Below are 22,772 nucleotides of genomic sequence, written 5' to 3'. Positions count from 1 at the left end.
GCATTAGCCGGACGGTCGTCAGAAGCCGTTAGACACGGATATGCCGGTAAATGTAAGTTGCGTCCCAAAAAAAAAGGTTCCGATAACAATATACGTAAGTTGCGGCCCGGTATTTCTCAGGTACATACGTAAGTTGCGGCCTGTGTTTCTGTCATGTATACGTTAATTGCATCCGACGGAAAATCCGTAAAACTAACATTTATAATATTTTTATCGATGGTCATTATCTGTATTATTATCAAGAGTATATCCTGTTCTCTATCTGTAAAATTTTACTGTAGTAACATTTCATACGATGAACACATATAACCTATAACCGTTCTATACGAGTGCACGTGGAGATTTTTGAAAATGAATGTGATCAATTTTAATACAATGCTAAGTGAAAAAAATAAACCATTAAAAGTGATTGCTGGTCAAAAGTTTCGTTTTCACAAGTTTTTAATGAATGATGTTGAACGTTGGTGTTGCACCGTCAAAACGTGTAAGTGCTTTGCAAAAGTAAATAGTCTTATTGATACTGAAATTGAGATTTTTAATGAACATAAACATAAGCCATTACCAGAAAATATTTTAACTAGACAAAAAATTAGTAACAATTTAAAACGGAAAGCAGTCGATGAAATGTTTATTAGACCATCAAAAATTTTACATTCTGAACTGAAAAATGATGATATTGAAAATATAACTTCTGGAGATGTTTTATTAATAAAAAGAAATATACATAATGCTCGATATTCAAAGCTACCCAAATTACCAACTACATTAACACAAATTCATGAGACTTTCAAAAATATGGAATTTAAGACAATTAAAGATGAATACTTTTTGTTAGTGAATAATAATGAAACAAATATATTAGGTTTCTCGACAGTTCGTAATTTACAAGCTTTGTGCAGTTTGAACACGATATTTGTAGACGGTACTTTCAAAAGTTGCCCGAAATTATTTTATCAACTCTTCACGATTCATGGTGTGTTAAATAATAATTATATCCCACTTGTTTATTTTTTACTGCCATCAAAGTCAACTAATTGTTATTGTTTAGTCAGGATAGCCGATTCAAATGAACACGGTTGTATCTCAACTATTTGCTGGTAAATAAAACCTGATTGAGTCTTAATAATATATATGTATAAAATTAATAAGAAACGACAAAATATCCTGAATAGTGGACTGTATAAATTTATTGTACATATAGGATTTCATTCATTGGAATACATGAGAATAACTTATTACTATGTTAGTCCTACACAAATTACAAATAATTAAAAATTAAATCATGAAATTAATAATACAAACAACTGCGTATCAGCGTTGATAACAATTACCAAATAATAAACAGAATAGGTATGATACGTCTGACCTGGTTGAAGTTGACCGGAGCACTTGTTCCCATACGGAAGTGTATACTTGCACTACGCGACGTACCGACGGTGGACAATGAGTACGACGTATCCAAACACGTGGGTATCAGGTGTACCCGGTGATGTCGAATTAAAAAATTAACCGAACCGGTAAAATTACGATTTAAGCTGAACCACGAATTCCAACGACGCGCATCTATCCGCGCCTGTGACACAACAACAAGGCGGCGGAAGGTGCCGAGCACAAACAAACGTGCGTGTGCGTAACGGACGCTAATGGCGGCGACACAACAACACACGAAGACGTTATCTACGCGTAACGCTAAGGACCAACAATCGTGGCGACGGCACAAAAGACACGGCTACACACCGATTTACGGCGAATCGACAAAGGCGGCACACGCGGTTTTTTAAAGGCACACTATTGCGCATTGGAATAATAACGAGACGGGTCGGTAACAGCTGCGACAAGTATCGACAACAACACACGACTGCGACTGTAGAGCGCGAGCAGGACAGTCGTATACCGGTGATAGCGGCGCAGGCGTGACCGGAATCGATAACGTTCTTTTTATCCGAATTATCTGGCGCGCTCTAGTGCTTGGGTCTGAACATCCTCCCCCCTTTTGAAAGCATGCTTTCAAAAGGAAAAAACATTTCTCGGTCAGACTGTATCATAGTACATATAAGAAACAAACAAACAAAAAAAAATTATAATTATAATTACAATGTGTATATACAAAGGAAAAATGTTAAGGATATCGGTAATATGGGAGCCCTCTTAAGGTCTTGGATCAACTGGAAGTTTTACCAACTTGATAACAGGACGTTTGAGGGTGCCTTCTTGGGTTTTAACGGTCGCTACACGCACAATGTTGTCCTCCCCTGGATGAACCTCAATGATTCGACCTATCTGCCAGGACATGGGTGGTCGTGATGGTGTGTTGATAACTACAAGATCGCCAACCATTAGATTTGGTGTCTGCCTAAACCACTTTTGCCTCCCCTGTAGTGTATGCAGATATTCGTGGCTCCATCGACGCCAAAATGATTGTTGAGCTTGACGGAGTAATTGCCAACGACCTAAACGGTTGGTTGGAGTGTTCACTACATCCTCTTCTGGAAGTGCTAGCAATGGTTGTCCAATTAGAAAGTGACCTGGGGTTAACACGTTTAGATCATTTGGATCACTGGACAGCGGTACAATCGGCCGAGAGTTTAACACGCCTTCGATTCGCGTGATGAGTGTTGTGAATTCCTCGGTAGTATATACTTGGGCACCAATCACTTTTTTTAAATGGGTTTTTGCACTTTTGACGGCAGCCTCCCATATCCCACCAAAATGAGGGGCTCCCGGTGGGTTAAAGTGCCACTTGCACGGTATACGACCATATAAGCTATGCTGATTGGAAGCTTCATCAAACAGTTTCTTCAGTTGTTTTGCAGCACCTACATAATTTGTCCCGCAATCGGTGTACATGCTGTCGGGAATTCCACGTCGAGCAACGAATCTGTCCAATGCGGCGAGGAACGCGTCTGTGGATATATCTGACACGGCTTCCAAATGCACAGCCTTCACTGACATGCACACAAATACAGCTAAATATATTTTATTCGTACGTGCACCGCGACGTCGACTTTCACGAACCATGAAAGGTCCGCCATAATCCATTCCAACGTTAAAGAATGGTCGATTCGCTACAACTCTAGCAGCTGGCAGATCCCCCATGAAAGGTCGCGGGTTTATACTTCTAAACTTCGTGCAAGGAATACAAGAATATGTAATATTACGGACAGCTGCTCGACCAGAAATAATCCAAAATTTTTGATGGATCATCGAAAGTACCAATCTTGATCCTCCATGTAACGAGATATGATGAAAATGTCGAATGATTAATTCTGTTAGATGTGTTTTTTGAGGCAAAAGAATTGGATATTTTGCATTTTCGTCTAATAGCGCCCGTTTTAATCTTCCGCCAACTCGAATGATTCCATTCGAATCGATGAAGGGAGCTAGCTGGGCTATCGTTGTCGGAGTTATGGAACCTTGATTTTGTATCTGTTTTTGTAGATCCGACAAGTATGTCATTTGCGTACATAAAATAGCTGCGTTCATGGCACGTTCGTATTCCATCCGAGTGATTGGTCCACTGCTCTTCGGAATATTTCGACGACGGGCGAAACGAAAACAGTACGCTAACACACGTTGCATTTTTGTTAATGTTGAAAATTGACTGATCATGTCTGAAGACTGGATACTGTCCTGAACAAATAAAACATTTTTAACTGAGGTTTTTATCTCTGGAAGTTGCTCAGGTGAAAACTCATTCGGCTTCAAACTTGAAAACTGACAATTGGGATCTTGCAGAAACTCTGGACCATTTAAATGTAATCGATTGGTAAGAAGTTCTTCCGGCAGCATGCCTCGAGATGCAGGATCTGCAGGGTTATCCGATGATCGTACATGAGACCATTCACAGTGTGGCAGAAGAGAGCGAATTTTCGCCACTCGATTAGTAACAAATATCTTAAACTGCTTTTGGTCCCCATTAAGCCAAGCCAAGACAATGGTAGAATCACTCCATGCTCGAACACAATCTATCGTCACGATATCACGAAGCACGAAGAGTTGATGAGACAGCAGTCGCGCAAGTAACAAGGCGGCACACAACTCTAGCCGTGGTATTGTCAGTGACTCATCCGTCTGTGATGCCTTAAGAGGGGCGACTTTTGTTTTACCCGTAAGAAAATGCACCGTTACCTCATCCTGCATATCAATGACTCTCATATAGACCACCGCCGCGTATCCCTTTTGAGAAGCATCCGCGAAACCCAATAACTGTATGGTCTTTGATGAGCATGCGTTGATATAACGAGAGAGTGAGAAGGAAGAAAACGCAGGTAGTTCAGTTGTGAACTTATGCCATTTATCGATTATGTCGGACGAAGGCGAAGCATCCCAATCTAATTTCTCTATCCACAATTCTTGCATAATGCACTTGGCCCAGAATACCACAGGGCCAAACGCGCCAACAGGATCGTATAGACGAGCGATGGTTGAAAGTATGGTGCGCTTGGTTGGTTCGACTTTGTTGATGTTAATGTGGTAGCCTAAGGCATCCGACGTAGTAATCCAATGTAAACCTAATACCTTTACTGATTGGTCATCTTTAAGTTCAAAGGATGGGTCCATTGCGCGGTCTTCAGCAGCTATACCTTTTAATACTGCCTCACAATTACTGGCCCATTTTCGTAAATGGAACCCACCTTTGCGTAATAGGGATATGACTTGATCCTGAAGCTCCAGAGCTTCCTTTTCGGTATCAGCACCTGCCACAATGTCGTCAACATACGTTGATGTAACCAACAAATTTTTTGCCAAAGGAAATTCAGATCCATTTTCCGAGTCCAGTTGGTGTAAACATCTGATTGCCAAAAACGGAGCTGCGTTGACACCATAAGTGATAGTACATAATTCGTACTCTTTGACTTCTTCAGTGGGCGAATTTCGCCAAAGTATATGTTGATACGCACAATCTGCATCATTGACTCGGATCTGCCTATACATTTTCTCAATATCTGCGATGAACAAGAACTTGTGGAAACGGCTACGAAGTAATATGTCGGTGATATCACTCTGCAATTTTGGTCCAGTTGCCAAGCAGTCGTTAAGTGATAAACCAGAAGATGACTTGGCCGACGCATCAAAGACTACCCGAATTTTTAATTTTTCGTTTTGCCGTTTAACAACCGCATGATGTGGGATAAAATACTTCCCTGGTTTCTCAGCTAGGCGCATGTGACCGAGCGACAGATATTCATCCATGAAGTCACGATACGCGGAATATAGTTCAGGATCCTTTGCTAGGCGACGTTCAATATTAAACAACCGGTTTTGAGCCATCGTACGCGAAGAACCAAGACCACTAGCCGTACTCAAGTCCTGATTTTGATTACCTTGAACTTCTATTGTAGACCGAAAAGGGAGAGCAACGCAAAATCTGCCTGATGTGTCCCGTGACACTGTTTTACAGAACCACTCCTCGCATCGTTCGTCTTCGGTGGTCGAGTGTACTGGGGCAGTCGGCTCTTCAACCGTCCAAAATCGTTGCAACGTTTCATTCAGGACTGGTACTGCACTAATAGTCAACGACATCAGAGGTAATGAAGTAGGATCCCTGAGTGAACCAACAATTATCCAACCGAGATTTGTGTGCATCGCTGACGGCAATCCAGGCGTATGGATAATGTCCGCTTTGGGCTGCAAAATCATCGGGTATAAATCACCTCCTATTAACATGTCCACGGTGCCAGGATGATCAAATTCCGGATCAGCTAGTACTAGGTGTTGATATCGCGTGCGCACCGTAGCAGGGAGTGAACACATTGGCATTAATCCAGTAATTTGGGACAATATTATAACATTATTTGCTTTAAACAGTGGTTGATCTGACTGAAGCGGAAAAAACGCGCACTGAGTAACACCTTTTACCTTGGACACCGGTTGTTGAGAGAGGCCAACTACCTCTACATGACTCCTGGTGCGTTTAAGACCAAGTCTGGTGGCACAATCTGCAGTAATGGCCGAAACCTGTGACCCACTATCTAATAAAATTCGAACCTGATGAGTAACACCTGTGTCATCTTGTATACGAACAACCGCAGTACCTAACACTACAGTTGCTTGTGTCGATATCGTACCTGCGAACACAGTGTTATTTTCAACAGGTTTGGACGTAGAGGACTGAACATCTGACTTCTCTTTCTGTGTCGTCTCACTGTTATTTTTTGTACCGACATTTTCTATATGTAACAGTGTATTATGACGACCTTCACATTTTTTACATGTAAAAGAAGCAGTACAAGAACCAACACTATGTCCCGTTTTTAAGCATATAAAACACAAATTATGATCGCTCACAAACTTGCGCCGTACTGTAACTGGTTTGCGTTTAAATACAAAGCAACGATAAATCTGATGTTCGTGTTGACAAAATAAACATTTTAATGTTGTGGATGTAGAAGACACTGACAGTGAAGTTTTGCCAAGGGAGCCACTTTTGTTTTTCTTACTACTACCTTTAAGAGTGCTGTCAGGTTTGTCATTAGTTCCAACCGACGTTCCCACATTTTCTAAAATTTTGCATCTGTGTGCGACAAATTGTAATAACATATCTAAATTAGGGACTGCATTTTGTTCAATACTTGCTTCGAACAGTCGCCTTGTCTCTGTATCAATTACACGAGCACCAATATGAAACAAAATAAAACCAGCTAGGTCCTTGACACCAAGTGCTTTAATAGCAGAGACATTTTCAGTGAATACATGAACAAATGACGACAGTGACGACAATGATTCTTTTTTCAATGGCACAAATGAAAACAATTTGTCAATGTGTGCCGAAGCTAATAGTCTTTGATTTTCAAACGACTGTTTCAATGCGTTCCAAGCTATGATATAATTATCAGCCGTCAAAGGGATCGCTTTCACTACTGTAAGTGCTGGACCGGACAGACTTAAAATTAAAAAATGGTAACGTTGAATATTAGAAATATCAGGGTTGTCATGAACTAGTGATTGAAACATGTCACGAAACGATACCCAACCCAAGACATTACCATCAAATTTTGGCAATTCAATTTTTGGTAACACAATTGCCTGTGCTGTTTGTCGTGCACCAGTAGAAACATTATTATCTGCAGTCACATTAACAGGAGTGCTATGGAAGCCAGTAGCAATAAGTTGAATGTTTGCACATAGCTCTTCCATAGTATCAGTGACAACAGCATCAACATTTTCAAACTCGACTACATTATCTAAATCAACAAGGGCATTTAATACTGCTTGCTGTTCTAACTCAAATTGATCAACGAACCGTTTCAATGACAAATAGTGAGCCTCAAATAATGCGCGACGATCAACATCTAATTTAGCTTCTTCGGCTATAGTATTTATTTTTTTAATTGACCGTAACGATGCATCCCGCGATGCACGAGCACGAGCTAACGACCGTTTACTATCAGCAGCATTGTCCAAATCTTGACGCTTAGGCCTTCCCATATTACACGATTTTAAGGAATAAAGAGCAAGCAAGATAAGACGGACAAATTAATTAATTAAAATTACACAAATCATCCGGAACGATGGACCAAATGTTTAGTCATGATAGCCGATTCAAATGAACACGGTTGTATCTCAACTATTTGCTGGTAAATAAAACCTGATTGAGTCTTAATAATATATATGTATAAGATTAATAAGAAACGACAAAATATCCTGAATAGTGGACTGTATAAATTTATTGTACATATAGTATTTCATTCATTGGAATACATGAGAATAACTTATTACTATGTTAGTCCTACACAAATTACAAATAATTAAAAAATTAAATCATGAAATTAATAATACAAACAACTGCGTATCAGCGTTGATAACAATTATCAAATAATAAACAGTATGGGTATGATACGTCTGACCTGGTTGAAGTTGACCGGAGCACTTGTTCCCATACGGAAGTGTATACCTGCACTACGCGACGTACCGACGGTGGACAATGAGTACGACGTATCCAAACACGTGGGTATCAGGGGTACACGATGATGTCGAATTAAAAAATTAACCGAACCGGTAAAATTACGATTTAAGCTGAACCACGAATTCCAACGACGCGCATCTATCCGCGCCTGTGACACAACAACAAGGCGGCAGAAGGTGCCGAGCACAAACAAACGTGCGTGTGCGTAACGGACGCTAATGGCGGCGACACAACAACACACGAAGACGTTATCTACGCGTAACGCTAAGGACAAACAATCGTGGCGACGGCACAAAAGACACGGCTACACACCGATTTACGGCGAATCGACAAAGGCGGCACACGCGGTTTTTTAAAGGCACACTATTGCGCATTGGAATAATAACGAGACGGGTCGGTAACAGCTGCGACAAGTATCGACAACAACACACGACTACGACTGTAGAGCGCGAGCAGGACAGTCGTATACCGGTGATAGCGGCGCAGGCGTGACCGGAATCGATAACGTTCTTTTTATCCGAATTATCTGGCGCGCTCTAGTGCTTGGGTCTGAACATCCTCCCCCCTTTGAAAGCATGCTTTCAAAAGGAAAAAACATTTCTCGGTCAGACTGTATCATAGTACATATAAGAAACAAACAAACAAAAAAAAATTATAATTATAATTACAATGTGTATATACAAAGGAAAAATGTTAAGGATATCGGTAATATGGGAGCCCTCTTAAGGTCTTGGATCAACTGGAAGTTTTACCAACTTGATAACAGGACGTTTGAGGGTGCCTTCTTGGGTTTTAACGGTCGCTACACGCACAATGTTGTCCTCCCCTGGATGAACCTCAATGATTCGACCTATCTGCCAGGACATGGGTGGTCGTGATGGTGTGTTGATAACTACAAGATCGCCAACCATTAGATTTGGTGTCTGCCTAAACCACTTTTGCCTCCCCTGTAGTGTATGCAGATATTCGTGGCTCCATCGACGCCAAAATGATTGTTGAGCTTGACGGAGTAATTGCCAACGACCTAAACGGTTGGTTGGAGTGTTCACTACATCCTCTTCTGGAAGTGCTAGCAATGGTTGTCCAATTAGAAAGTGACCTGGGGTTAACACGTTTAGATCATTTGGATCACTGGACAGCGGTACAATCGGCCGAGAGTTTAACACGCCTTCGATTCGCGTGATGAGTGTTGTGAATTCCTCGGTAGTATATACTTGGGCACCAATCACTTTTTTTAAATGGGTTTTTGCACTTTTGACGGCAGCCTCCCATATCCCACCAAAATGAGGGGCTCCCGGTGGGTTAAAGTGCCACTTGCACGATATACGACCATATAAGCTATGCTGATTGGAAGCTTCATCAAACAGTTTCTTCAGTTGTTTTGCAGCACCTACATAATTTGTCCCGCAATCGGTGTACATGCTGTCGGGAATTCCACGTCGAGCAACGAATCTGTCCAATGCGGCGAGGAACGCGTCTGTGGATATATCTGACACGGCTTCCAAATGCACAGCCTTCACTGACATGCACACAAATACAGCTAAATATATTTTATTCGTACGCGCACCGCGACGTCGACTTTCACGAACCATGAAAGGTCCGCCATAATCCATTCCAACGTTAAAGAATGGTCGATTCGCTACAACTCTAGCAGCTGGCAGATCCCCCATGAAAGGTCGCGGGTTTATACTTCTAAACTTTGTGCAAGGAATACAAGAATATGTAATATTACGGACAGCTGCTCGACCAGAAATAATCCAAAATTTTTGATGGATCATCGAAAGTACCAATCTTGATCCTCCATGTAACGAGATATGATGAAAATGTCGAATGATTAATTCTGTTAGATGTGTTTTTTGAGGCAAAAGAATTGGATATTTTGCATTTTCGTCTAATAGCGCCCGTTTTAATCTTCCGCCAACTCGAATGATTCCATTCGAATCGATGAAGGGAGCTAGCTGGGCTATCGTTGTCGGAGTTATGGAACCTTGATTTTGTATCTGTTTTTGTAGATCCGACAAGTATGTCATTTGCGTACATAAAATAGCTGCGTTCATGGCACGTTCGTATTCCATCCGAGTGATTGGTCCACTGCTCTTCGGAATATTTCGACGACGGGCGAAACGAAAACAGTACGCTAACACACGTTGCATTTTTGTTAATGTTGAAAATTGACTGATCATGTCTGAAGGCTGGATACTGTCCTGAACAAATAAAACATTTTTAACTGAGGTTTTTATCTCTGGAAGTTGCTCAGGTGAAAACTCATTCGGCATCAAACTTGAAAACTGACAATTGGGATCTTGCAGAAACTCTGGACCATTTAAATGTAATCGATTGGTAAGAAGTTCTTCCGGCAGCATGCCTCGAGATGCAGGATCTGCAGGGTTATCCGATGATCGTACATGAGACCATTCACAGTGTGGCAGAAGAGAGCGAATTTTCGCCACTCGATTAGTAACAAATATCTTAAACTGCTTTTGGTCCCCATTAAGCCAAGCCAAGACAATGGTAGAATCACTCCATGCTCGAACACAATCTATCGTTACGATATCACGAAGCACGAAGAGTTGATGAGACAGCAGTCGCGCAAGTAACAAGGCGGCACACAACTCTAGCCGTGGTATTGTCAGTGACTCATCCGTCTGTGATGCCTTAAGAGGGGCGACTTTTGTTTTACCCGTAAGAAAATGCACCGTTACCTCATCCTGCATATCAATGACTCTCATATAGACCACCGCCGCGTATCCCTTTTGAGAAGCATCCGCGAAACCCAATAACTGTATGGTCTTTGATGAGCATGCGTTGATATAACGAGAGAGTGAGAAGGAAGATAACGCAGGTAGTTCAGTTGTGAACTTATGCCATTTATCGATTATGTCGGACGAAGGCGAAGCATCCCAATCTAATTTCTCTATCCACAATTCTTGCATAATGCACTTGGCCCAGAATACCACAGGGCCCAACGCGCCAACAGGATCGTATAGACGAGCGATGGTTGAAAGTATGGTGCGCTTGGTTGGTTCGACTTTGTTGATGTTAATGTGGTAGCCTAAGGCATCCGACGTAGTAATCCAATGTAAACCTAATACCTTTACTGATTGGTCATCTTTAAGTTCAAAGGATGGGTCCATTGCGCGGTCTTCAGCAGCTATACCTTTTAATACTGCCTCACAATTACTGGCCCATTTTCGTAAATGGAACCCACCTTTGCGTAATAGGGATATGACTTGATCCTGAAGCTCCAGAGCTTCCTTTTCGGTATCAGCACCTGCCACAATGTCGTCAACATACGTTGATGTAACCAACAAATTTTTTGCCAAAGGAAATTCAGATCCATTTTCCGAGTCCAGTTGGTGTAAACATCTGATTGCCAAAAACGGAGCTGCGTTGACACCATAAGTGATAGTACATAATTCGTACTCTTTTACTTCTTCAGTGGGCGAATTTCGCCAAAGTATATGTTGATACGCACAATCTGCATCATTGACTCGGATCTGCCTATACATTTTCTCAATATCTGCGATGAACAAGAACTTGTGGAAACGGCTACGAAGTAATATGTCGGTGATATCACTCTGCAATTTTGGTCCAGTTGCCAAGCAGTCGTTAAGTGATAAACCAGAAGATGACTTGGCCGACGCATCAAAGACTACCCGAATTTTTAATTTTTCGTTTTGCCGTTTAACAACCGCATGATGTGGGATAAAATACTTCCCTGGTTTCTCAGCTAGGCGCATGTGACCGAGCGACAGATATTCATCCATGAAGTCACGATACGCGGAATATAGTTCAGGATCCTTTGCTAGGCGACGTTCAATATTAAACAACCGGTTTTGAGCCATCGTACGCGAAGAACCAAGACCACTAGCCGTACTCAAGTCCTGATTTTGATTACCTTGAACTTCTATTGTAGACCGAAAAGGGAGAGCAACGCAAAATCTGCCTGATGTGTCCCGTGACACTGTTTTACAGAACCACTCCTCGCATCGTTCGTCTTCGGTGGTCGAGTGTACTGGGGCAGTCGGCTCTTCAACCGTCCAAAATCGTTGCAACGTTTCATTCAGGACTGGTACTGCACTAATAGTCAACGACATCAGAGGTAATGAAGTAGGATCCCTGAGTGAACCAACAATTATCCAACCGAGATTTGTGTGCATTGCTGACGGCAATCCAGGCGTATGGATAATGTCCGCTTTGGGCTGCAAAATCATCGGGTATAAATCACCTCCTATTAACATGTCCACGGTGCCAGGATGATCAAATTCCGGATCAGCTAGTACTAGGTGTTGATATCGCGTGCGCACCGTAGCAGGGAGTGAACACATTGGCATTAATCCAGTAATTTGGGACAATATTATAACATTATTTGCTTTAAACAGTGGTTGATCTGACTGAAGCGGGAAAAACGCGCACTGAGTAACACCTTTTACCTTGGACACCGGTTGTTGAGAGAGGCCAACTACCTCTACATGACTCCTGGTGCGTTTAAGACCAAGTCTGGTGGCACAATCTGCAGTAATGGCCGAAACCTGTGACCCACTATCTAATAAAATTCGAACCTGATGAGTAACACCTGTGTCATCTTGTATACGAACAACCGCAGTACCTAACACTACAGTTGCTTGTGTCGATATCGTACCTGCGAACACAGTGTTATTTTCAACAGGTTTGGACGTAGAGGACTGAACATCTGACTTCTCTTTCTGTGTCGTCTCACTGTTATTTTTTGTACCAACATTTTCTATATGTAACAGTGTATTATGACGACCTTCACATTTTTTACATGTAAAAGAAGCAGTACAAGAACCAACACTATGTCCCGTTTTTAAGCATATAAAACACAAATTATGATCGCTCACAAACTTGCGCCGTACTGTAACTGGTTTGCGTTTAAATACAAAGCAACGATAAATCTGATGTTCGTGTTGACAAAATAAACATTTTGATGTTGTGGATGTAGAAGACACTGACAGTGAAGTTTTGCCAAGGGAGCCACTTTTGTTTTTCTTACTACTACCTTTAAGAGTGCTGTCAGGTTTGTCATTAGTTCCAACCGACGTTCCCACATTTTCTAAAATTTTGCATCTGTGTGCGACAAATTGTAATAACATATCTAAATTAGGGACTGCATTTTGTTCAATACTTGCTTCGAACAGTCGCCTTGTCTCTGTATCAATTACACGAGCACCAATATGAAACAAAATAAAACCAGCTAGGTCCTTGACACCAAGTGCTTTAATAGCAGAGACATTTTCAGTGAATACATGAACAAATGACGACAGTGACGACAATGATTCTTTTTTCAATGGCACAAATGAAAACAATTTGTCAATGTGTGCCGAAGCTAATAGTCTTTGATTTTCAAACGACTGTTTCAATGCGTTCCAAGCTATGATATAATTATCAGCCGTCAAAGGGATCGCTTTCACTACTGTAAGTGCTGGACCGGACAGACTTAAAATTAAAAAATGGTAACGTTGAATATTAGAAATATCAGGGTTGTCATGAACTAGTGATTGAAACATGTCACGAAACGATACCCAACCCAAGACATTACCATCAAATTTTGGCAATTCAATTTTTGGTAACACAATTGCCTGTGCTGTTTGTCGTGCACCAGTAGAAACATTATTATCTGCAGTCACATTAACAGAAGTGCTATGGAAGCCAGTAGCAATAAGTTGAATGTTTGCACATACCTCTTCCATAGTATCAGTGACAACAGCATCAACATTTTCAAACTCGACTACATTATCTAAATCAACAAGGGCATTTAATACTGCTTGCTGTTCTAACTCAAATTGATCAACGAACCGTTTCAATGACAAATAGTGAGCCTCAAATAATGCGCGACGATCAACATCTAATTTAGCTTCTTCGGCTATAGTATTTATTTTTTTAATTGACCGTAACGATGCATCCCGCGATGCACGAGCACGAACTAACGACCGTTTACTATCAGCAGCATTGTCCAAATCTTGACGCTTAGGCCTTCCCATATTACACGATTTTAAGGAATAAAGAGCAAGCAAGATAAGACGGACAAATTAATTAATTAAAATTACACAAATCATCCGGCCCGAAGGACCAAATGTTTAGTCAGGATAGCCGATTCAAATGAACACGGTTGTATCTCAACTATTTGCTGGTAAATAAAACCTGATTGAGTCTTAATAATATATATGTATAAAATTAATAAGAAACGACAAAATATCCTGAATAGTGGACTGTATAAATTTATTGTACATATAGGATTTCATTCATTGGAATACATGAGAATAACTTATTACTATGTTAGTCCTACACAAATTACAAATAATTAAAAATTAAATCATGAAATTAATAATACAAACAACTGCGTATCAGCGTTGATAACAATTATCAAATAATAAACAGAATAGGTATGATACGTCTGACCTGGTTGAAGTTGACCGGAGCACTTGTTCCCATACGGAAGTGTATACTTGCACTACGCGACGTACCGACGGTGGACAATGAGTACGACGTATCCAAACACGTGGGTATCAGGTGTACCCGGTGATGTCGAATTAAAAAATTAACCGAACCGGTAAAATTACGATTTAAGCTGAACCACGAATTCCAACGACGCGCATCTATCCGCGCCTGTGACACAACAACAAGGCGGCGGAAGGTGCCGAGCACAAACAAACGTGCGTGTGCGTAACGGACGCTAATGGCGGCGACACAACAACACACGAAGACGTTATCTACGCGTAACGCTAAGGACCAACAATCGTGGCGACGGCACAAAAGACACGGCTACACACCGATTTACGGCGAATCGACAAAGGCGGCACACGCGGTTTTTTAAAGGCACACTATTGCGCATTGGAATAATAACGAGACGGGTCGGTAACAGCTGCGACAAGTATCGACAACAACACACGACTGCGACAGTAGAGCGCGAGCAGGACAGTCGTATACCGGTGATAGCGGCGCAGGCGTGACCGGAATCGATAACGTTCCTTTTATCCGAATTATCTGGCGCGCTCTAGTGCTTGGGTCTGAACATCCTCCCCCCTTTGAAAGCATGCTTTCAAAAGGAAAAAACATTTCTCGGTCAGACTGTATCATAGTACATATAAGAAACAAACAAACAAAAAAAAATTATAATTATAATTACAATGTGTATATACAAAGGAAAAATGTTAAGGATATCGGTAATATGGGAGCCCTCTTAAGGTCTTGGATCAACTGGAAGTTTTACCAACTTGATAACAGGACGTTTGAGGGTGCCTTCTTGGGTTTTAACGGTCGCTACACGCACAATGTTGTCCTCCCCTGGATGAACCTCAATGATTCGACCTATCTGCCAGGACATGGGTGGTCGTGATGGTGTGTTGATAACTACAAGATCGCCAACCATTAGATTTGGTGTCTGCCTAAACCACTTTTGCCTCCCCTGTAGTGTATGCAGATATTCGTGGCTCCATCGACGCCAAAATGATTGTTGAGCTTGACGGAGTAATTGCCAACGACCTAAATGGTTGGTTGGGGTGTTCACAACATCCTCTTCTGGAAGTGCTAGCAATGGTTGTCCAATTAGAAAGTGACCTGGGGTTAACACGTTTAAATCATTTGGATCACTGGACAGCGGTAGCATCGGCTGAGAGTTTAAGACGCCTTCGATTCGCGTTATGAGTGTTGTGAATTCCTCCGTAGTGTATACTTGGGCACCAATCACTTTCTTTAAATGGGTTTTTGCACTTTTGACGGCAGCCTCCCATATCCCACCAAAATGAGGGGCTCTCGGTGGGTTAAAATGCCACTTGCAAGGTATACGACCATATAAGGTATGTTGATTGGAGGCTCCATCAAACAGTTTCTTCAGTTGTTTTGCAACACCTACATAATTTGTACCGCAATTGGTGTACATGCTGTAGGGAATTCCACGTCGAGCAACAAATCTGTCCAACGCGGCGAGGAACGCGTCTGTGGATATATCTGACACGGTTTCCAAATGCACAGCTTTCACTGACATGCATACAAATACAGCCAAATATATTTTATTGGTACGCGCACCGCGACGTCGACTTTCACGAACCATGAAAGGTCCGCCATAATCCATTCCAACGTTAAAAAATAGTCGATTCGCTACAACTCTAGCAGCTGGCAGATCCCCCATGAAAGGTCGTGGGTTTATACTTCTAAATTTTGTGCAAGGAATGCAAGAATAGGTAAAATTACGGACAGCTGCTCGACCAGAAATAATCCAAAATTTTTGATGTATCATCGAAAGTACCAATCTTGATCCTCCGTGTAACGAGATATGATGAAAATGTCGAATGATTAATTCTGTTAGATGTGTCTTTTGAGGCAAAAGAATTGGATATTTTGCATTTTCATCTAATAGCGCACGTTTTAATCTTCCGCCAACTCGAATGATTCCATTTGAATCGATGAAGGGAGCTAGCTGGGCTATCGTTGTCGGAGTTATGGAACCTTGATTTTTTATCTGTTTATGTAGATCCGACAAATATGTCATTTGCGTACATAAAATAGCTACGTTCAGGGCACGTTCGTATTCCATCAGAGTGATTGGTCCACTGATCTTAGGAATATTTCGACGACGGAAACAGTACGCCAACACACGTTGCATTTTTGTTATTGTTGAAATTGACTGATCATATCTGATAGGCTGGATACTGTCTTGAACAAATAAGACATTTTTAAACGAGGTTTTTATCTCTGGAAGTTGCTCAGGTGGAAACTCATTCAGCATCAAACTTGAAAACTGACAATTGGGATCGTACAGAAACTCTGGACCATTTAAATGTAATCGATTGGTAAGAAGTTCTTCAGGCAGCATGCCTCGAGATGCAGGATCTGCAGGGTTATCCAATGATCGTACATGAGACCATTCACAGTGTGGCAGAAGAGAACGAATTTTCGTCACTCGATTAGTAACAAATACCTTAAATTGCTTTTGTTCCCCATTAACCCAAGCCAAGACAATGGTAGAATCACTCCATGTTCGAATACAATATATCGTTACGATATCACGAAGCACGAAGAGTTGATGAGACAGCAGTAACGCAAGTAACAAGGCGGCGCACAACTCTAACCGTGGTATTATTAGTGACTCATCCGCCTGTGATGCCTTAAAAGGAGCGACTTTTGTTTCACCCGTAAGAAAATACACCGTTACCTCATCCTGCATATCAATGACTCTCAAATAGACCACCGCCGCGTATCCTTTCTGAGAAGCATCCGTGAAACCCAATAACTGTATGGTTTTTGATGAGCATACGTTGATATAACGAGAGAGTGAGAAGGAAGATAACGCAGTTAGTTCAGTTGTGAACTTATGCCATTTATCGATTATGTCGGACGAAGGCGACGCATCCCAATCTAATTTCTCTATCCACAATTCTTGCATAATGCACTTGGCCCAAAATACCACAGGGCCCAATGCGCCAATAGGATCGTATAGACAAGCGATGGTTGAAAATATGGTGCGCTTGGTTGGTCCGACTTTGTTGATGTTAATGTGGTAGCTAAGGCATCCGACGTAGTACTCCAATGTAAACCTAATACCTTTACTGATTGGTCATCTTTAAGTTCAAAGGATGAGTCCATTGCGCGGTCTTCAGCAGCTATACCTTTTAATACTGCCTCACAATTGCTGGCCCATTTTCGTAAATGGAACCCACCTTTGCGTAATAGGGATATGACTTGATCCTGAAGCTCCAGCACTTCCTTTTCGGTATCAGCACCTGCCACAATGTCGTCAACATACGTTGATGTAACTAACAGATTTTTTGCCAAAGGAAATTCGGTTCCATTTTCTGAGTCCAGTTGGTGTAAAACGGAGCTGCGTCGACACCATAAGTGATAGTACATAATTCGTACTCTTTGACTTCTTCAGTGGGCGAATTTCGCCAATGTATATGTTGATACGCACAATCTGCATCATTGACTCGGATCTGCCTATACATCTTCTCAATGTCGGCGATGAACAAGAACTTGTGGAAACGGCTACGAAGTAATATGTCAGTGATATCACTTTGTAATTTTGGTCCGGTTGCCAAGCAGTCGTTAAGTGACAAACCAGAAGATGACTTGGCTGACTCATCAAAGACTACCCGAATTTTTATTTTTTCGTTTTTCCGTTTAACTACCGCATGATGTGGGATAAAACATTTCCCTGGTTTATCAGCTAGGCGCATGTGACCGAGTGACAGTTATTCATTCATGAAGTCGCGATACGCGGAATATAGTTCAGGATCTTTTGCTAAACGACGTTCAATATTAAAAAAACGATTTTGAGCCATAGTACGCGAAGAGCCAAGACCACATGACGTGCTCGAGCTCTGGTTTAGATTACCTTGAACTTCTATTGTAGACCGAAAAGGGAGAGCAACGCAAAATCTGCCTGATGTGTCCCGTGACACTGTTTTACAGAACCACTCCTCGCATCGTTCGTCTTCAGTGGTCGAGTGTACTGGGACAGTCGGCTCTTCAACCATCCAAAATCGTTGCAGAGTTTCATTCAGGACTGGTACTGTGCTAATAGTTAATGACATAAAAGGTAATGCAGTGGAATCCTTTATTGAACCAACAATTATCCACACAAGGTTAGCGTGCATTGCTGATGGTAATCCAGGAGTATGGATAATGTCAGCTTTGGATTGTAAAACCATCGGATATAAATCACCACCTATCAACATGTCCACGGTACCAGGCTGATCAAATTCCGGATCAGCTAGCACTAAGTGTTGATACCGTGTAGGAACAGTGGCAGGAAGTGAACAGGTTGGCATTGATCCAGTGATTTGGGACAATATTATAACGTTATTTGCCTTAAAACGTGGTTTCTCTGACTGAAGAGGGAAAAAGTCGCACTGAGTGACCCCTTTTACCTTGGACACCGGTTGTTGAGAGAGGCCAACCACTTCTATAATATGACTCTTGTTGCGTTTAAGACCAAGTCTGGTCGCACAATCTGCAGTAATGGCCGAAACCTGTGACCCACTATCTAACAAAATTTGAACCTGATGAGTAACACCTGTGTCGTCTTGTATACGAACAACCGCCGTACCTAACACTACAGTTGCTTGTGTCGATATCGTACCTGCGAATACAGTGTTATTTTCAACTGGTTTGGCCGTAGAGGACTGAACATCTGACTTTTCCTTCTGTGTCATCTCACTGTTATTCTTTGTATCAACATTTTCTATATGTAATAGTGTGTTATGACGAACTTCACATTTTTTGCATGTAAAAGAAGCAGTACAAGAGCCAACACTATGCCCAGTTTTTAAGCATATAAAACATAAACTATGATCTCTCACAAACTTGCGCCGTACTGTAAGTGGTTTGCGTTTAAATACAAAGCAACGATAAATCTGATGTTCATGTTGACAAAATAAACACTTTGATGTTGTAGATGTAGATGAAACCGACAGTGAAGTTTTGCCGAGATGCCCAATTTTATACCTTTAAGAGTGCTGTCAGGTTTGTCGTTAGTTCCAACATTTTCTAAAATTTTGCATCTGTGTGACTGTGTGCCACTAATTTTTTTAAATACCACCCACAAAAAGGGCGGGTAAGTGGATGTCGCTCTGCTGTACAGTAGGTTACAAGTAAGTCACTGTAATGGATTGTGTTAAATTTGAATCCAATGATATAATATCATTGTATAAGAATAACGATTCTGAGCGAAGACGGTCAGTCAGTCTATAATATCTTACTAAGTGTATATGATGATATAATTGAGAATAAAGTAATTAATTTTAGTATTAGGCATTAGTATTAAACTATAGTTGGTTAAATTTATTTTTTCACACAAAAATTAAATATTAAAATGCCATTGCGTATATATAAAATATAACAATATACTCTAAAAATTTCATATACCAACAAATAATATTTTTAAATTATAACAAAATAACTAAAATCGTTATTCTTGGTTTAAATACCTATGTAATTTTGTCCAAATTTTAATTTAAAATGTATGTAAAAAATAAATGTGTTTATATAATTTTTAGATTTTTTGGTTACAGAATGAATTATTTAAGAGAATCTTTGTTTTAAATGTTCAACTCTTAGTTATAAAAACTGAACATTTTATAATTTTTTAATACCAATGATTGATAATTTTCGAGATTTTGACAAATTATGTCAAAATTCGAACTTTAAATGCTTATAAAAAAAATCGTCCTTATGTATTTTAAAAATGTTTCAACTGATAATGTAACAATATATATTATTCTATTAAATTTTCAAGAATTTTCAACCAATAAATAAAATTGTATTGATATTTATAGAAAAAAAAACTAAAAAGATTGGAAATTCAAAATGTCTGTAAACAACTCAAAATAGGTCAAAATATTTTGAAAATAACATGGTATTTAGAAACTGCTTATATAAACATTCAGTCAAATTTTCATGTATCTAGTGTCATTTCTTTTAGAGTTACACCAAAAACCAAAATGTTGTCCAAAATCGGTTTTGCGTAAAAATTCCCGTTTGTCCTTAATTTTTCATTATTGTTTTTAATATGTTTAAGGACAAAATAGAAACCAAAATAGAAAATTTGAACATTATAACCGAGAAACTATAGGATTCAAAAAAAAATTGGTCTGCAGGTTTTTTCACTGTCGAGGTTAGGTAGGTTATACTGGTTAGGTTAGGTTTTAACATACGGATTTAAAAATTAAAAATTTCAAAGTTTGCATTATTGACCAGTTTATAATTTTATGAATTTTTAAATATTAAATTCCAAAACAATGCTGTCCATATTTTTACGTTCCAGATTTGCATCGCCTAGAATTATATGAATTTTTAATTATTAATTTCCAGATAGGTACCGTAGAAAATATTGTTATAAGTTATTACCTACTTAGTACTTATACTATATCACAAATATGATATACGACGTATCATAACGTAATAAAATTATGATCTTTTTTTTTATTGATATCAAATACCTCGGCGACTGGGGCCATTGGCTACAAGAAATTACATATTATTTATATTAAAGAGAGGTATTGTTACACTAAATATAAACTTAAACGTAATAATAAAAGTAGTACAAATGAATATAGATTTAACAGTAGAGTATATAATATATTTAAAGAAAATATTATTCTACACATTTTTTTTTTAAATTTTTTGATGAAGTTCTGTACCCCTGAGGAATTTTAGAACATTAGTTATATTGATGTTAAGGTTTTCAACAAGATGGTGAGTTAAATTATATTTTTGACGTTGTGTTCGTACTTTCTGCAATCAGGTGGGTCTTCTTTCTACATTAGGAAAGCATGAGTTAATCTGGTATGGCCTATTATGAGCCAATTGATGGCTACTTCTTCTTTCCTTGTGAGGGTGTGGTTTGGCCAAGGGAGAATACGATTTTTAATTTCATTTAATCTAGTGTTAGATGATTTCCATTCGTTTTTCCATTCGTCGATCTAAGATTATATAACCTATATAAGTATAAGTTTTGTTCAAATAGTGTAGCTAATTAGGGCACAGCGCGAAAAGGACGTACTGGAAACAACACCTGAAATAGGTGCCCAGACGTACACTAAGTATAGGACAGGCGATATGGTGTACTACAAAGCGCACCACCTGTCCAAAGCGCACAAAAAATTTCACGCCGGGTTCGCGCCGAAATGGTGGGGACCTGTGCAGCTTGCGCGGCAAGTAGGTAAGGGAGTATTTTTAACCGACCAACAACCGCCGCGCGAAATTCATGTGTCGTGTTTCAAGCGCGCAGCACCGGCACAAATAAAACACACACACAGCACCCCAAACACCCCCCCCAACCATAAACCCACAATAGTATTTAGGGTACTTAATTTCAGTCGGCACAACACCATATTCAGAATGGAGCAACAACAGCCTCCCACGACATCCAGCACCCTCCAGCAAGCGGCGGAACTGCTCGAGCGCAGCCAACAGCTGCTGAGGGCGGCCAGCCAGGAGGAGACCATCAACACCACCACGGCGGCACGGGTACGCCAAATGTCCACGGCTCAGCTCCAGCGGGACCCGGTACTGTGGGCCGCCTACACGCGGGGGTGGGAAGACCGCACGGCCGTATTTCGGAGAGCGACAAGCGGCGATCCCACAACCACGGTGAGGCATCAGTAGGTAGAAAAGGCCGGTTCTGGTGACCCCCCGCTTCACCACCCCCCCGTCTATACTGCACCAGTCTGCACCACCCCCGCACCACCCCCGCACCACCCGCCCACCCATACAGCACCAGTCTGCACCACCCCCTCCACCCCCCGCCCAGCATGCACCACCCCAGCACCACCCCCGCACCACCCGCTCACCCATACAGCACCAGTCTGCACCCCCCTCCACCCCCCGCCCAGCCTGCACCACCCCAATCCTATGATCGCGTACGTATCTGACCACCCTTCACCCCCACTTATACAGCACCACCCCCGCCTCACCCCGCACGTGTATCGTAAACGTTGGCCACCAACCCCCCGCCTCACCCCCAGCCTATACCGCGTCACCAGACGTCGTCACAGCACCACCCCCGCCTCACCCCGCACGTGTATCGTAAACGTTGGCCACCAACCCCCCGCCTCACCCCCAGCCTATACCGCGTCACCAGACGTCGTCACAGCACCACCCCCGCCCCACCCCGCACCTGTATCGTAAACGTTGGCCACCAACCCCCCGCCTCACCCCCAGCCTATACCGCGTCACCAGACGTCGTCACAGCACCACCCCCGCCTCACCCCGCACGTGTATCGTAAACGTTGGCCACCAACCCCCCGCCTCACCCCCAGCCTATACCGCGTCACCAGACGTCGTCACAGCACCACCCCCGGCCTCACCCCGCACGTGTATCGTAAAACGTTGGGCCACCAAACCCCCC

At 41.4% G+C, this 22,772-nt stretch overlaps 3 protein-coding genes across 3 annotated transcripts; all 3 read right to left on the bottom strand.

The window, feature by feature from the left end:
- Positions 1-2,148: 2,148 nt before the first annotated feature.
- On the bottom strand, positions 2,149-7,428 carry LOC103308614. Its single transcript, XM_008182304.1, has one exon. It carries the CDS (start codon positions 7,426-7,428, stop codon positions 2,149-2,151), a length of 5,280 nt encoding a protein of 1,759 aa, XP_008180526.1.
- Positions 7,429-8,628: 1,200 nt separating this feature from the next.
- Positions 8,629-13,908, bottom strand: LOC103308615. The gene has a single exon (XM_008182305.1). The coding sequence runs from the start codon at positions 13,906-13,908 to the stop codon at positions 8,629-8,631; it is 5,280 nt and encodes a 1,759-aa protein (XP_008180527.1).
- Positions 13,909-15,107: 1,199 nt separating this feature from the next.
- LOC103308616 lies at positions 15,108-18,099 on the bottom strand. Its single transcript, XM_008182306.1, has 3 exons — positions 17,685-18,099; positions 17,468-17,646; positions 15,108-17,390 (listed from the first exon to the last, which is right to left on the bottom strand). The coding sequence occupies exons 1-3, from the start codon at positions 18,097-18,099 to the stop codon at positions 15,108-15,110; spliced, it is 2,877 nt and encodes a 958-aa protein (XP_008180528.1).
- Between the last annotated feature and the right edge of the window lie 4,673 nt (positions 18,100-22,772).

Source organism: Acyrthosiphon pisum, chromosome X, assembly GCF_005508785.2.
Source record: "Acyrthosiphon pisum isolate AL4f chromosome X, pea_aphid_22Mar2018_4r6ur, whole genome shotgun sequence".
Taxonomy (NCBI): Eukaryota; Metazoa; Arthropoda; class Insecta; order Hemiptera; family Aphididae; genus Acyrthosiphon; species Acyrthosiphon pisum.
This window is presented reverse-complemented; position numbering and strand designations above follow the sequence as displayed.